The 16,560-nt window shown below is 33.9% G+C and overlaps 2 protein-coding genes across 2 annotated transcripts; both read right to left on the bottom strand.

The window, feature by feature from the left end:
• Positions 1–3,195: 3,195 nt before the first annotated feature.
• Positions 3,196–3,642, bottom strand: LOC142161891 (uncharacterized). Its single transcript, XM_075217890.1, has one exon. It carries the CDS (start codon positions 3,640–3,642, stop codon positions 3,196–3,198), a length of 447 nt encoding a protein of 148 aa, XP_075073991.1.
• Positions 3,643–7,691: 4,049 nt separating this feature from the next.
• LOC107803829 (putative WRKY transcription factor 29) lies at positions 7,692–9,970 on the bottom strand. The gene is made up of 3 exons (XM_016627616.2): positions 9,559–9,970; positions 9,135–9,248; positions 7,692–8,273 (listed from the first exon to the last, which is right to left on the bottom strand). The coding sequence occupies exons 1-3, from the start codon at positions 9,891–9,893 to the stop codon at positions 7,781–7,783; spliced, it is 942 nt and encodes a 313-aa protein (XP_016483102.1). The 5' UTR covers positions 9,894–9,970; the 3' UTR covers positions 7,692–7,780.
• Positions 9,971–16,560: the final 6,590 nt, after the last annotated feature.

The following is a 16,560-nucleotide window of genomic DNA, read 5'->3' on the forward strand; positions in this document are numbered from 1 at the left end:
TATTAGCCTTAATATAATCTTCTAAAAATAAAAATATATAGTCATCTAAATTACTCCATATTAACTAAATCAGTCAATGGATGGGGAGTTCGATTAATTAACTCTCATAACATATTAATCCTGCCAACTACTCCTAACGTACATGAAGCTGATTCTTCAGATGATTGCTACAACAAAAAAATATTTTTTTTAACTCACATTAAGTCATTGTACTGAACTACTGATACTTGTCGCCAAGATTTCACTCCAGGCGAATTTCATCTTCTTCTTTTTCTTTTTCTTTTTCTTTTTCTTTTCCTTTTATTTTTTACCAATACACTCTACGATCACTATTGTGAAGGTGAGAACTGTTCACCTACATTTGGGTTAGAGGAAGAAGGTTTAATTTACCTTATTGTATGTATTTAGTTATATTTTGAATCTTAATCTATCTATACTATATATTTTTTTGGTAAATAAAGAATTTTATTACCAAGCAATATTATGTACAAAGTTTCAAACCTATAAAATCAGACAAATTACACTCGCGAGCTGAGCATAGTGCCCCAACTGCAAGGTACTTCCTATCTATCTATCTTCTACCTTCAGTGCCTATGGATATGAATCCAATTCTTTTAATCTATTAGCTACTTTTGACTTCTTGTTTCCTCGATAAAATATATCTTGTACTATCAACCGAAGGATCCCATCAACACTTTTCTTCTTGTCCTGGAACAATCTTGTATTCCTCTCAGGCCATATATAGTAGACACACCCTGCGAGAGTCATTCTGTAGGCCTCCGCATTGGCTTTCTTTCCATTTATTTCTCGGACTGTCCATTCAATCTCCTCATCCCACTTCAATACCGACCTTTGGAATCCCTGCCATTTTAGTAGTCTCCCCCAGATTTCTTTTGACATCCTACATTCAAAAAGAAGTGTGGAATGGTGTCATTCTCCTCATTACACAACTCACATTTTTGGTCTATTGCTTTGCCCCATCCTGCTACCTTATCTTTCGTGTGCAACTTCCCTTGGATCGCCAAATTTATTATAAAACTCCACCTAGGAACAACATAGTTGTTGCAAGTTAGTCTCCTCTATGGCACCTTTGGGAACCCCCCTCTCATTCTATGGTACATCTTTTTAATAGAGAAGGATTGCTGGCCCATCAACTCTGTAACCTCCATTCCTGCCCTTTCTAGGTATGCCTTGGCTTTAAGAATTTTGAGTAGTACCCAGGATGCTTGCTTCACTTGGACCTCCCAGATGTTCTTCCCCTTCCCGTAGTATATATGGACCCACCTTACCCACAGTTTATCTTTTTTGGTACGTAGGTTCCATAGAAGTTTAATTATTGCTGCCTTGTTCCAAGTTTCAATGTGTATTACATTAAAGCCCCCTATTGTTCTGGGCCGACAGACCTTTTCCCAAGCCAACAATGCTCTCTTTGATATCTCTGTTGTGCTAGTCCAGAGAAAGCTTCTACATGTTGCCTCTATCAGTTTTACAACTTTCTTAGGTAGCACAAAGATTTGGGACCAGAACACTTGGACTGAGAATAGTACACTCTTGATCAGTTGGAGTCTCCCGACATAGGACAAGTATTTTGTGGTCCATGAAGTTATTCTTCCCAACATCTTCTCTACAAGTGGCTGGCATTGTACTAAGGATAGTCTTTTGGAGCTCAGAGGGACGCCCAAGTACCTAATAGGTAACTCCCATTTTGTAAACTCCAGTATTGTTAGAATTTCCTCTTGCACCTCTCTGTTTACCCCTCCAAAATAAATGGAGCTTTTATCTCTGTTTGCTATCAGTCCTGAGCGTTGTGAGAATTCATTAAAACAGTTCATGAGCAATTGAACTGAGATTTCATCTCCCCTGCAGAAGAGAAGTTAATCATCTGCAAAACATAGTTGAATAAGCTACAGCTTTGAGCATTTAGGATGAAAATTAAAATCTAGGTTGTTTTATAGTGTCTTGAGTTTTCTATTGAGGTACTCCATTGTAATAACAAAGAGGAATGGGGATAATGGATCCCCCTGCCTTAGTCCCTTCTTGGCTTGAAATGGCGAGCTTGGTGTCCCATTAATGATAACTGAATAAAAGACACTTGTAATACATATCATGATTCATTCTATAAATACCTTTGGGAAGTTCAAAGCATGTAAGATTTGTTCCAAGTAGCGTCATTCTAAGGAGTCATAAGCCTTTTGCATGTCTACTTTGATCATACATCGGGGGCACTCCTTTCCTTCCATAACCCCTGACCAATTCATGGCTAATAATAATATTGTCTGATATAATTCTTCCAGGGACCAAAGCTTATTAGCTTTGGTCTATTATAGTATCCATTACTCCTTGCAGTCTCTTTGTAAGAATTTTAAATATCAGTTTATACAAAATTGTGCAGCATGATATGGGCCTAAATTGCTTGATAGTGGAGGGGTTCTTAACTTTTGGCATTAATGTAAATGTAGTGCAATTGATAGGCAGATGCATGGTCTTTGTATTGAAGAAGGACAAGACAGCATCAGTTACCTTATTCCCTATAATGTTCCACGCTTTCTTGAAGAAAAACGCATTGAAACCATCACAGCCTGGCGCTTTCTGGCCATCTATATCTTTCAGAGCATTCATCACTTCCATTCTTGACACTGGTGCTATCAGTTTCAGCTGCATCTCTCTGTTCAGACAAGGTCCATTTTTCATTTCAATGGGGTTTATTGCAGGTATAGAGTCAGATGCTGAGCCAAGTAGTCGTTTATAGAACCCTATGATCTCTTCTTGAATTGCTTTTTCACTCTGCAGCAGTACACCATTATTATCTATCAAATTTCTGATTTTATTTTAGGATAGTCTATTCTTCACAGAGGAAAAGAAGTAGGTTGTATTTGTATCCCCCAATTGCAACCATTGGTTTCTAGATTTCTTCTTTGTTATACTTTCTTCAATAAGGATCTACTTCTCTAGTTGCTCTCTAATTGATTTCTCTTCCTTTTTTAATTTCTCTGATATCCCCCTGATTCTCAACTCCTCCTGGACTGACCATAGTTGTTGTCTACTTTTTTGATTTTCTCATCAACTCCTGAATAGTGAGTACTGTTGAGTTGTTTCAGTCTGTGTTTCACTCTTTTCAGTTTTTCCCATACTCTCTGCATATTCACCTCTTTATTCATGTTGATCCACCCTTCTATTACTTTTTGCTGAAATTCTTCATTCTGCTATGACATTGAAAAATCTAAATGGTCTATATGTCTTCTTCTGGTGATCCTCCAATCTAATAGCTAATGGACTATGGTCAGAAAAGCAAGGCGCCATGATTATAATATCAAAATGTGGATATTTGAGCATCCATTCTGTATTTGACACTCCTCTATCTATCTTAATGCTAACTGAGTTATTCGACCATGTGTACTTTGCCCCTATACTTCTCAGCTCTGCCATATGATAATCATTCATAAAGTTTTTAAAATCTTTAACCTCAGATTCATGTATCTGGTTGCCATTTATTCTATCCTCTATATTCAACACTGTATTAAAGTCTCTCATTGCTAGCCATGGTCCTGCTTGATCTTTTTGAATTAGCCTTAGTTCATGCCATAGACCTCTCCTATCACCAATTGTATGCAGACCATAGATAGTTGTGAAGTTAAATCTCATCTTTCTATCCAATATGCAAACATGCCCATGAATGAGTTGTACATGAGTAACTTTTACTGTGAAACTGACCCTGTTAGGATCCCACAGTAGCCAGATTCTTCCTTTATCTCATGTTTCATAGTTGTTGCATCAGTTCCACTGTGGAGCTATTTTATTTTTGATCTTTTTTGCGACTACTTATGTCACTCTATGTTCTACTATAGCTATTATTGTTGTATTATTTTCCTTTATAAACTCATTCATCTCCTTCTGCTTGTACAGCTTATTCAACCCCCTTACATTCCATGTGACTAACTTCATATTGGAATGAATATGTGTTGTGTCTCCCCTCCTCTACTTGTGCTACATTGTCCTGCTTCCATCCCCTGTTTGGTTATAGCAAATTGCAAAAGATCACCTGTTGCTAGAGGGTCAAAATCATTTTTTGTTTGCATGCCTTCATTTTGATAGCTCACTGGAGACTTGTCGGTTGATTTCCCCCTCACTTCTGTCCACCCTTCTTCCTTTTCTATTGTATTTTCTTTTATCGGTTCTTTCTCTATAGTTGGTATCTCAACCATCTTAGTTGTCTCAGTATTGCTTTGTGCCTTTGCTATTTGTGTTCTCCCTTTTGCGTGACATTCCTGTCTCTACTTAGAGGCATTCTTTCTCACTTGCTTTGGTTTCCCTTTGACCTGTTCTTGTTTCTCCTTTTGTTGGCAAGAGTGTCCCAATTGTAGGCAAACATTACAATATTTAGGGCGCCAATCATAGGTCACTACCTGCTCAAAACATCTACCATTTGGATCCTTCATATCGATCTTTTCAGGGAGCTTTTTTGTGATGTCAATCTCAATTAACACACGAGCATAAGAAATTCTATCCACTCTGGTAGTACAGTCATCAGCATACAGGGGTACTCCCAAACTACTTGTTATTCGAGTCAGGGATGTCGTCCCTAGCAATTCAGAGGTAAGTTTGGAAATCTTACCCATATTGGCAAAGTATTCAGTACTTCATCCTGGAAGTTGAAATCAGCTATCCATACCCTTGTTATTATCGGCTTGTTGTTTATGGTGTTGGGGGATGCATATAATGCCTTGTCTCTATCATCTATACTATAGAATCGGATTAGGAAATAGCCATCATTATGGTAGTAGACTCTTGGCTTTGTAGCAATTCCCCATTGACTTGTTATGAACCTCTCTACAGCCCCAATTGTAGGGGAGTCCCCAACCACATAGAAGACAATTGCCTTGCGCCATTTTTCAGTTTCCTCTTCCACTTCTTCTTTTTCTAATTCTACGATTTTAACACCATCTCGTATAGTGGGGGCGATGTAGCTCAGATTCATACCCTTGGAAGCAGATTTGTTTCCTTCAAACAAGTTCACCAGGGCAACTTGGTTGGTGGATCATGCTCTAGGTCCAGTCTTTTTTGCGCCTTATTTGTCTCTGCCACTAGGTTCCCATTTTGATTTTCTGAACTAAGTGCTATTATATCCTTACTTACATCTTTCACTTCCTCCATTGCCGTGGAGAGTGGCGTTTTGGTCTTCTCATTGCAGCTGGGTAGAGCAGGCCATGGACCTTCCTTCTGTGGCAATTGATCCCTTGGCGTATCAGTAATCAACATACTTGTGCTCAAAGGCGGCCCCTTTGTGGGCGGTGTAAACTTCTCTGCCACCATCTTTGTTGGTGCGGTGCAAATTTGGTCATTCACATCCCCTCTGAGATCCTCCTGCTCTGAGTTCTCAGTTCCCATGGGTCGTCGATTAACCTTTGTCAACTTCACATTTGATAGTTCAATTCTGTGCGCTGCCTTTTTTGCTCGGCCCCTAGCCATTTCCGGCGAGGCCGTACGTTAGTAATCACCACTATCGTGCGCCTTCAGAGGAAGAGCTAGAGAGGGACTTTACTTATCTATACTATATTAAAAGCACGAATACCCTTAGCAAAATGTCGTTCGCTTTTTTTATCCTTTTAAAATAGAGTTTACACTTGATAAAATAGTCATTTGATTAATTTTTATTATTTAGAAATAATCATTTTATTAATTCTCTACTATTTAGATATAGTCATTTATTAATTACCTACTATTTAGGAATAGTCATTTAATTATTTTCCTAATATTTATAACATTAATTATTCCTTTTGGTTTTAGAATTTCAAGCTCATACATTAGGAGAGCTTTTCGTTAATTACACAGTATAAAAGTTTATGTTCAACTCCAATTTTTATTTTGAAGCTTTATTAAATTTCTCCTTTTATATTTAGGAGGATTTTTTTCATTTAATAAAATTTTGACTAATTTATAATACACTAAGAAAGTATCGGTATAACTTTTTGACAAGTAGTTTTTTTATAAATATATTCGATAAAAATGAACTCTTTGAATTTCTTTTTGATTTAAGAATCTTTATTTGTTAATAAATTTTTACACGATTTTATATACCCAAATACTTCTATAAAAGATTCTATAGCTCCAGCTTTTTATCATCAAAAATTTGTCTTGTTCGAGCAACAGTTACAAAATTAAGGATTTCTGGTTCTCTTTGACGAGCAAAAAGTTTTGGTATTATTAGTTAATTTTGCATTCATGTAATTGTATTAGTGGTTGAATTTTTTCGATATATTTGTAAACTTTGTATTTGTATTTATATTTACTATTTTTTTAATTATTAATAATTAAATTTTGCATTCACGTATTCAACAAGTACATTTTTATTTTAGTCTTCTTGAATGTGAACCTTGGTTAAATAGTTATTTTTTTGCATTAGATTGTGTGCTTGAACATTTTGTCAATCTATTTTTTCTTTACTATTTTGTTGTACTCGCATTAGACCTTATCTATGTGTTGGTTGTCCAATTTCATATAAGTTTTTAATAGATTTCATATTGACAAAATTATAAATAAAATCTTTTACTTAATATTTATAATCAACTAAAATTTTGGTTCTAAACTTTTTCTTATTTGAATTAAGTAGGGAGTCCTCATATTTAGTAATTTAAAATTATTAAGATTTTGCCTTATATAATTTTATTTTATTTGAACTATATAATAATGGAATGTGATTTCTATATGTACTCTGGTTTGTAATGGAATGTGAAAAGAATCCTTCCCTTATAGTTATTTGGCCAATGATTTTGTCACTTCGATTTCATGCACAATTCAAAACTATTGCCCAAGAAACATCAAAGAAAGGATATAACATAGTATATTTTAGGAACTTAATTATACTTTTTAAATTTTACCTTATAATTAAAATAATATAATATAAAAAATTAATATTGATTGAGATGAGGCGTGCAAATCGCGTATCCTAAAACTAATATATTAAAATCATCCCTGATCTAACTTTGTGCCCTCTAAGCAAAGCAATTTTGCTTTAAAAGAAAAGGATGCATAACTAAAAATAAATGCGTTGAACACATCGTCCCTACCCCAAATTAAATTGCCTATTTAAAGCACCCTGATAAAATTGAAATATTAGAAAAGCTGATTACGTCAATTTCCATGCTTTGCAGTAGTTCTTACCATTTCTGAGTAATGCCTCCTAAAATTAATATCAATAAACAGTAAGCTTTTAAACATGTCATGATATTTATATAATTATAAAAGCAAAAGCTATTTCGTTAATAGACTAATATAACAAATAGTATTACCAGGGTTGGAGGCACAAGCCGACTTACGGATTCTGTCGGACCCAACAGCTTTTGCTCAAACAATATATTTGGTGTTTTGAATTCAAGTATAAATATTAAATCTAGAACCCAGTTATTAACATTTGAAGTCGTGGTCCAAAAATCCAGAACCCATAAGATTGAAATCCTGGAGACATCTCAACTTAAAAGGGCAGCTCTATGCACTAAGCTTCCGCTATGCGTGGGGTCCAGGAAAAGGCCGGACAAAAGTCTATTGTATAAAACCTAATTTATATTTTTGCAAAAACTGTTTCCATGGCTTGAAAAATACATCTCAACTTCCGATCAATAATTAAGTCGAGACTCGAGAGCTTGAGCCCTAGATGGGGTGAGAAAAAGAAATTAAAAGAAAAGAAAAATCTCATATACATAGCTAATTAGTCTCTTATCCATCTTTAATTTCTCTGAATGGATTAATCTCTACAAAAAACAAAAATTCCAGTACATATATTCCATCAACTAGAAAAGGGAAATGTTGAATTACATCCAAACGAAGAACTAAATCCGTCATGAATATCTTCTAAACCGGCAAAGAAATCTCCATCAAACATATCTTCAATTGAAACACATTCATTCTCATCACTTCCTTCAAACATATTATTCTCTTGATTTATTTCTATTTCCGGAAATTCTTTTTCTGGAAATTGTGATTCATGAATATTGGATTCAATATTCAAAAGGGTTGCTTTGGATAAAACTAAATCTGATGTTGAACCATGGGTACTTGAAATTTTTTCTTTTTCCATTTTTGGACTTCCATTTTTATTGGAGTTGTTTGAGGTTGGAAATTTGGTTTTGATTGTACCAGCAAGAGAATTTCTACGAGTTGGCTGACTATGGCTGTGTTCAGCTGTGTATGTCACAATAAAAGTCCCAATTTCAGTGCAACTTTGTTCTACTTGTTTCCTTGCTAAACATCCCTTTGAGCTGCTGCACCTATAATAACTCCTATTTTTAAGAGAAAAAATAAACATCCGAATTATTGTGAAGACATAATTAAGTAAATAAAGCGCATTCTCATTAATAACTTAAATTTTTAAATGAGATTGTTACATGCTAATTCGACAAGAATAACTAAAGAGTTGCAAGCAGTGGCGAAGCCACATGGTCACAAGGATGATCAATTGACCACCCTTCGTCGAAAAATTACACTGTGTATATAGGTAAAATATTAGTACGTTTTAAAGGTATATAACACATATTGAATACCCTTTGCCGAAAATTTTTTTTCACTTTTTTCAAATTTAAATACCCTTGGAAAATTCCTAGTTTCGTTGTTGCAAGCTTCTGTTTCAAGAGTCAATTTGGCTAAAGAATTTTTCACTTCCAAATGTCTTATAACAAATTCAATATAAAGGAGTTAAATTAGAGGACCATATTTAGATCTAAGCTCCACATATGGTAAGTTCTAAGCTCTAGAGTCTAGTGTATATCGTCTATACACAAACATCGTAAAAGAAACTTTTATATTGTGATCAGATCACTTAAAAGAAGACTACAGAGAATAGTCCATAAAAATGAGATCAATAATCAAGAAAATATAAGACATATAATTATGTGCTAACTACAACATGTTAAAATACGATGATAGCATAACAATTCTTCATACTGTACTATATACTATGTTGCTCGAACTCTCCAAAAATATCGTCAGATATGTGTCGGATCCTCCAAAAGTAATGTATTTTTGGAGGGCCTAACATGGATGCGGCAATATTTTGAAGAGCCCGCACAAACAAATGTATGTATATATATACACATACATAAGAGTGTTTCTAATGAAGAATTGAATTTGGAGAGAATTAAGACCTTGGATAAGGGGAGCCTTTGATGGGTTTTTGGCCATATTTTCGCCACGCCCATTTATCAGAAGAAAGATCTTCTGCTTTTAACTGAAACACCACTCTCTTCTGTTCATTTTTCCTGTGAAAAAATAATCAACTTCATATCAAACACCAAATACTTTAATCAAATCCACATAGTAAAAATTTTACATTATGATTAATCAAAGAAAACTCCAAGAGTGGAGCCTTGGCGTAATTGATAAAGTTGCTGCCATGTGACTAAGAGGGTCATGGGTTCGAGCGGTGGAAACGGCCTCTTGCAGAAAGGCAGGGTAAGGCTATATACAATAGACCTAATTGTGGTCCGGCCCTTTCCCGGACCCCGCACGTAACGAGAACTTAGTGCACCAGGCTGCCTTTAAAAGAAATTAAAACACCATTTTCCTTACCTTCTTTTGTATTTTGGCACATATGCAGGAGCAGCCACAAGAGCAAAAGATTGCTGCTCATTTTCTCCTTTCTGCTCTTCTTTAGGTTCTTTAGGAAATGAAACAGAAGAAGCCATTAACGTATTTTGTCCAACAACTGGGTAAAATGGCTTGTAAAGCTCTTCTAGTTCATCACTCAAACCCTCCGTTTTCATATCAGAAAAAGCTAAATATTCACTTTCTTGAAAATCCAAAGGAGAAAAATAAGATTTTTGATCAATATAATTTGCTCCATATTGGATATCATTACAGGTTGATGATCCTATAACAACAGCTTGTAGACCCCAATCCATCATTTTAAGCTCTTGTTTCTTGAATATACAAAGAAGAGGAAACTGCAAAATAATGGCGCTGACTTTTTGATAGCTAAAAAAATGTAGTTTGATGGCTATTTAAAGACTGGAAATAATAATTAAATTTGCAGATTTTTTTTTTCTTTACACACGCAGAAAGGACTAGATAGTTTTGTTTTTTTGGTTATTATACGATGGATTCATGAGTTGACTTTGTTATAATGTCAAAGGGTAATAACGTTTAGCAAATAATACACGCTTTTGTCTGAATTTTTGGCTTTTAAGTTCTCACTGTTGACTAAGTCATCAAATCCTACTTAGAGATGATCACCCGGGACGAATTCAAGATTTAAATCATATGGATTTAACTTTTAAAAGTTTTAGCATTGAACCCATTATATTTTTTAAATTATGGGTTCATATCTACTATTTTTGCAATTTTTAATAAATTTTTACTTATAATTACTTCGCATCAAAAGTTATGAGTTCGATTAAACCCGTCGTTAATACACAACATCCCCTGTGTCTGATGACACTCAGTATGAATCTGTCAGCAATGTTTTTTTCCAAGTCTAATTTGTTTGGCCTTTCACTAAATAAAGGGTTGTATACAGTTAATTAATGATTTATTAGTGTTGCTAATTAATTTGCATACCAATACAATTTAAGTATTTGAAATACACAGGATAAATAAAAATTAGCCAGCTTGGTTGTTTTTTTTGGCGTTTTTAATATCCAGTATATGTCCCATTTGACAAAGGGCACTTTCTACCAACAAATGGCACTTTCTACTTCTGGTAGAAAGTTAGAATCATTAATGTTTGAATCATTACATTGCTGTCTTTTTATATGATCTTCATGCATTATATGAGTAGTTTTTTGGGTTAAGTTAGGTATAAAGCTATACAAAGGTCCATTTTCTTACCTCATACTTCCTCCGGTTCACATTAAGTGACCAATTTATCTTTTTATTTTGGTTCAAAATAAGTGTCCATTTATATAATCAAGAAAAAATTCAATTAGTTTTTCCAAAATTATCCTTATATGCGTATCCCAAAAAAGTTTTTTATTTCCTCACATTAAATTATGCTGCAACATTTAATTAAGGGTAGTTTAGTCACATTATTTAATTTTGTCTAGAATTTAGTATTTCCTTGATGGATGTGCCCAAGGCAAATTGGTCACTTATTGTGGATCGGAGGGAATATCAGAGTCAGACTCATCTCATTCTTCGTTTAATGTTGACTCTTTTTTCTTATTTAATTTATTATATTATATTGTCCACGCTCCATATATTCAATATGTATGTGAAGGGATGTGTTAGGATACTTTTTCTCATATATAAAATTTAAACAATCCTGATTAACTCATGAACTACTTTAATTTTGAAGTTGAGTTTGGCTTAATGAATGTGCTCTTAACAATAAAGAGAGATACTTATAAATTAGAACTTTTGAATCCGTTGAGTTATAAATTATGTACACGACCATAAATGCATGAGTAATATATCCAAACTCAATGATTTAATTATTATTCCAAATTAAAAAGAGTAGTATCATTACCATACTAATTTGTTCATGTACAGTACAAGTGTGAAAAATTGTTAAAAGGACAAGAAAGAAATATGTTCCATATATATTTATTATTGCTCATCATTCATACATAAGTTATTTATTTATAAGAGAAAAGAAAAATAACCTAACAAAAATTAAATAAGCTAATTTTACAAATTATTGTATTCCACGTACTTATTAAATAAAATTATAAGAATGTATACGTATGATGAGAAGAACCAAAATACTAATATTGAAACATTAAAATGGAATTGGCTCCCAAAAGTCCACATTAAGATATTTATCAATCGAATGACTCAATTATTATCAAGTATCAACGTAAGCATATGACCCATAAGGGACGAAATGAAACAAGAAAATGGTAGCACGCGGGCAAGTTGCGTTATGTTGTCTCCTATTAAAAAAATAGTTATTTAATTAGCAAATATATTGCGTGAAGTAGAGGGAACTTTGAGTAAAACAAATTAAATAAATCTTCCTCCCTATAGTATCTTTTTTTTATATTAAATGGACCACCATTTATGGGGTTACCATGCCTAATTATTCAGTATTTTCTTCTCTACCACCTTAGCCTTTGGCTTTATTATTTAACATACTCCTATTAGTACTCCTACAATTATATCACATGCATAGGTGTATGTAGGGGCAGTAAACAAGCGGGTCAAAAACGAGTAATGTAAAATTAGATAAATTATCTAACTCGATCTATATTTACGTAAATTTAGTTTGATTTTAATTTTTCCGACTGATTTGATCGGAAATTTTGAATTTAATTTAAATAATTATTAACAGCACCACCAAAACAGTCGGAACTGACACAAAATAATTAATTAATTATTAAAATCACAGACCAAAACGATCGGAGCTGGCACGAAATAATTATTTATTTATTTTTGGTCGCAAAAGACAATTTTAGCTGATCACCCTGATTTTTCTTCTTTGTGACTGTTTTGGTCGCAAATTTCTGACTGTTCTCTTTTTCGACAACTTCATTTCCGTCGGAAATCCATCAGAAATAAGTGATTTCCGACCGATTTGATGGTCAAAAATTTGACATTTTCTATTAGTGTACTACATATAGAAAACAGGTTAACCGACGGATAATATGAATATCCGTTATTTCTTGAATATGATTATTTTTTGGGGAATTCCTAGTCTCTCAAACTTGAGTAATCCCCAATTTGAGTTTTGTAAAAGTTAAACTCACTAGTTATCCATTGGTTATACATTTTCTAAGTGGATAATATGGTTCTTATCCATATGGATAACTATTTTTTTAATTCATTTTGCCACCACTATGTGTATGTATACATATATGTATATTAGCTATTATAGGGTGGGGTGGACTATAGAGGGTAGTGGGGGTAAAAGAACAGAAAATGAAAAGGTTTGAAAGCTCTATATTTTGGAGTTGAGGACTGAATTCTCAAAGCAACTAGATGAGAGAAACCGTGTTTTTCTTACTTTTTTGTGTTTTTCTTAAGAGAAAACTTCACATCAGTTGGTAGTTCAAATTCAATATTTCACGCAGCAACTTGTGTTTTTTCTTTTCTTTTTTTTTTTTATATAAAAAATATACAACTTGCTATCATGAATTTATCATGCCAAGAATATTTATTATATTAAATAGGTGACTACTATATGCCCTACAGAATTTTCAGGAAAGAGATAACTCTACTTTTTTATAAGTTAAGACGAAGAATAATCTAAAGAGTGGGATTTTAATTTGTGATTCTATTAAAGGAAAGTCTTTTTCAGTAAATAATTTATTCTCAACAGTCCAATTTGCTACCTTCTTTTTTTTTTCCTATTCCAGATTTATTATTCGTACATGGATATATAGCCGATAAATGATAGGGCACAACGAAAGTTATATGTATAATATAACCAGGGTTCATCCGACTAAGTTTTAATTTTTGGAAAAATAACATTGTATTGTCGCTCTTAAAATAATAGTCGAAAAAATATATATTTTCTATATATATTTATACGTTATGTATGTTATATATAAAATTATGCTACCAAATAATTTTTGGATCGGATTAAAAGTAAAAGTAAAAGTAAAAAAAAAAACTTTAATTTTCAACATACTCTTATCTTACAAGTTACAACCAGGCACCGCCAACTTGAAATGGAAAAATAATTAGTCGTAAAATTTACTCAATTTTCGAACGATTTCTACCTCACTCACCCATTTTTCAAATGTCACATTTGACCTGAGCCTGTGTCTAGAAAAATTGTAAAAGTCTGGAAAAAGAATCTTAAATTCACATCACATGTCAACAAAACAACAATGTTAGCTAATTTAGCTTTTTACAACGGGTTTAACTGATTTCATTACTTTTAACTTGGTCCATGTATATATATATAAACAAAATTAAAATTAGTAGGTGTGTCAGTGTATGTATAATATAATATACCGTGCCAATTCATACACAACTCTAAATATTGAATCATATTTAAAGTCACAAATATCTAGAATTTGCTACCATGTAAAAGAAAACATATACGACTTATAAATTTACTAATTAATACATATCCTATATGTACACATGTACTTGGAAAATAAAAACAAACTGAAATATTCCCTCTCATATTTCGTAGTGAAAATAGCACGGGCTAGCCAAGTTTCGAACTAGTAATTAAAAAATAGCCAGCGTTTGCAAAGTCATTGAAAAATCGCCACTATTTTACTGGAAAACTGAATGTTCCAGCATAATATGTTGGATTATAGAACTCCTGCGTATAAACTTCCAGCATATTATGTTGGAACTCCAACACATTATGATAGAATTTGTTCAGATTTTATCTTTATATGAAATGGTGGCTTTATTTTAATTATTTTTGAAACTGTGGCTATTTTTTAATTATCAATAGTAAATTTTGCTATTTTTTTTTCCCTAATTCGTGAGTAATAAGAACGAATTGGGAAACAAACCGGCCTAGCCCAAGTAAGTGTTCTAACTCGGCCCATATATCCAAATGACCAAAAGTGGGCCGAAGGAAACCATCCACCTATAAATAAAGGAATTTTTACATTCCTATGCCACATAAGAAACCTTATTACCCTCAATGTTTAAGGTTTGACTTAATTACACTTAGTATACAAAATTACTAATTCTATACCATAATTAATTAAGGGTATAATTAATTGTACATTATTTACTCCTTAATTAAAGGAATCTGCACGTTTCTCTCTCTTAACCCCTCAGTCCTGTGAGCACGTGATTTTTGTTTCACGAAAACTAATCCAAAAGAAATCAAAAAATAAAACAAATTGCCTTTGGGTACAATTTTGAGAATTTTGCGTGACATTTTGTATAATTATTTTTGTCTGTGAATGTTTATCTTGTTTTAATTAATTGAAAAATACCAAAAATACATGTTGCATGCATATTTAGGATTTAATTGTGCATTTTTGAATTAATTAAACCATGTCCTATTTTAAAGAATGAAAATCACAAAAATATGAATTTTGGTAGTTTTGTCATTTTTATTGTTTAATTGTGTGATTTTATTTTAATCAATATTTGATCTTGTGTGTTAATTATTGTTAAGGGTTAATTAATATCTTTTTAAAATAATCTTGGTTTTATAATTTAATTTAGAAATTTTGGTTTTTAGGAATTAAAAGAAAATGAAAGGAAAAAAAGAAAAGAGTGAAAAATTGGACCAAATCGGAACTGGGCCAATTTCAATGCAAAATCAGGCCCAAATCATATCAAACGATCCAATCCAATAAGCCTGGTCTCTCAGACAGTCCAAACGACGCCGTTTCGGCGCCTCAGATCTAAGCCGTTGATTTATTTCCATTAGACGGCTCAGTTCAACCCAGCATTATTTGAAACGACGTCGTTTTAGGCAAGTTGATCTGAGCCGTCCGTTCCCAATGATCTAACGGTCCCAGCCTTCCCCATAACCCGGTCCATTTCAACCCGGGTCGACCCAGTCTCGATGCATGACCAAACGTCATTATTTCCTTTAAGTGAATTGATCCAGGCCGTTGATCGTGCTTGATCCAACGGTCAAGATTAAACCACACCCTCCCTATATAACCTTAATCTCTACCCAACCCATCCCCCCCAAACCAGACCCCCTATTCATCGTTTCTCTGAGGACGGAGCCTCACCATAGCCCAAACCCTAGCCGCCCTCTCACACCTTCGCCTGAAACCCGGCGGCAACAACACCTTCAGTCACCAAATTAACACCCCTAAGCCATCTGACCACCCTCGTTACGGATCCGCTAACCGTTTGCCTCGAATCAACCTCTAGCTTCTCGAATCTTCAATTGAAGATTCAAGCAAAACCTAAACCTACCCCAACCAGTCCCAAACTCACACCACGGCACCCCCTGACCACCCTCGTTACGGATCTGTTAACCGTTTGCCTCGAATCAACCTCAAGCTTCTCGAATCTTCAATCGAAGATTCGAGCAGAACCTAAATCAACCCCAACCAGTCCCAAAATCATACCGGTCATCTCCCAAACCTCCCTCGTCACCAAACCACCGTTGGTTTGGTTCGAATCAGACTAGAACCGTTCGAACCCCAAATCGAACCCCCAAGAACCCTAGAAAACCAAAGGTTGAAATCTGTCCAAATTAAAGGATGATTTGGGGTCTAATCGACCTTAGTCGAAGTGTTCTCAGTTGAGAACACTCGATTAAGGTCCGTTCGACCTCAAAGAGTTCGAGTCTGATTTCGAATAAGGGTCATCCAGTTTTCGAGTTCTTGAGGTATTTTTCCTTTCCTGTTTGTTCCATTTTGTGTTTGTTTATATCTGTTTATTTGTTTAGTGTAGTTTTATTGATTTTTCAATTTTTTGTCGATTGATTCTGTCCTTCTTAAAACACCTTTTATTTGGTCGAACTTTTTCTGGTCATGGTCGAGTATATAATAAACTATATAATCGATTCAAATGAGCTCCGTCGACTAGTTAAGTTTCATTATAAATCCCTGTTTCTATCAATATGACTCGAATCACCTCTGTGCCTGTTCGATTCTAATTATTTGCTATTGATTGTATGTGTTCGTGTAGTCGATTCGATAAGTGTCGCCGATTAGTTTTACAGTCTTGAATGTTAGAATAACCTGA

Source organism: Nicotiana tabacum, chromosome 1 (assembly GCF_000715075.1).
Source record: "Nicotiana tabacum cultivar K326 chromosome 1, ASM71507v2, whole genome shotgun sequence".
Classification (NCBI taxonomy): Eukaryota; Viridiplantae; Streptophyta; class Magnoliopsida; order Solanales; family Solanaceae; genus Nicotiana; species Nicotiana tabacum.

What these genes read in the sequence shown, in the direction of transcription:
- LOC142161891 (XM_075217890.1), bottom strand. Translation starts at nt 3,642, where the DNA reads ATGAGATTTAACTTCACAACTATCTATGGTCTGCATACAATTGGTGAT.
- LOC107803829 (XM_016627616.2), bottom strand. Translation starts at nt 9,893, where the DNA reads ATGATGGATTGGGGTCTACAAGCTGTTGTTATAGGATCATCAACCTGT. An exon ending in GTGCCAAAATACAAAAGAAG is followed by an intron (nt 9,249 to 9,558) that starts GTAAGGAAAATG and finishes ATTTTTTCACAG; the next exon opens with GAAAAATGAACAGAAGAGAG. An exon ending in AAAGGCTCCCCTTATCCAAG is followed by an intron (nt 8,274 to 9,134) that starts GTCTTAATTCTC and finishes TCTTAAAAATAG; the next exon opens with GAGTTATTATAGGTGCAGCA.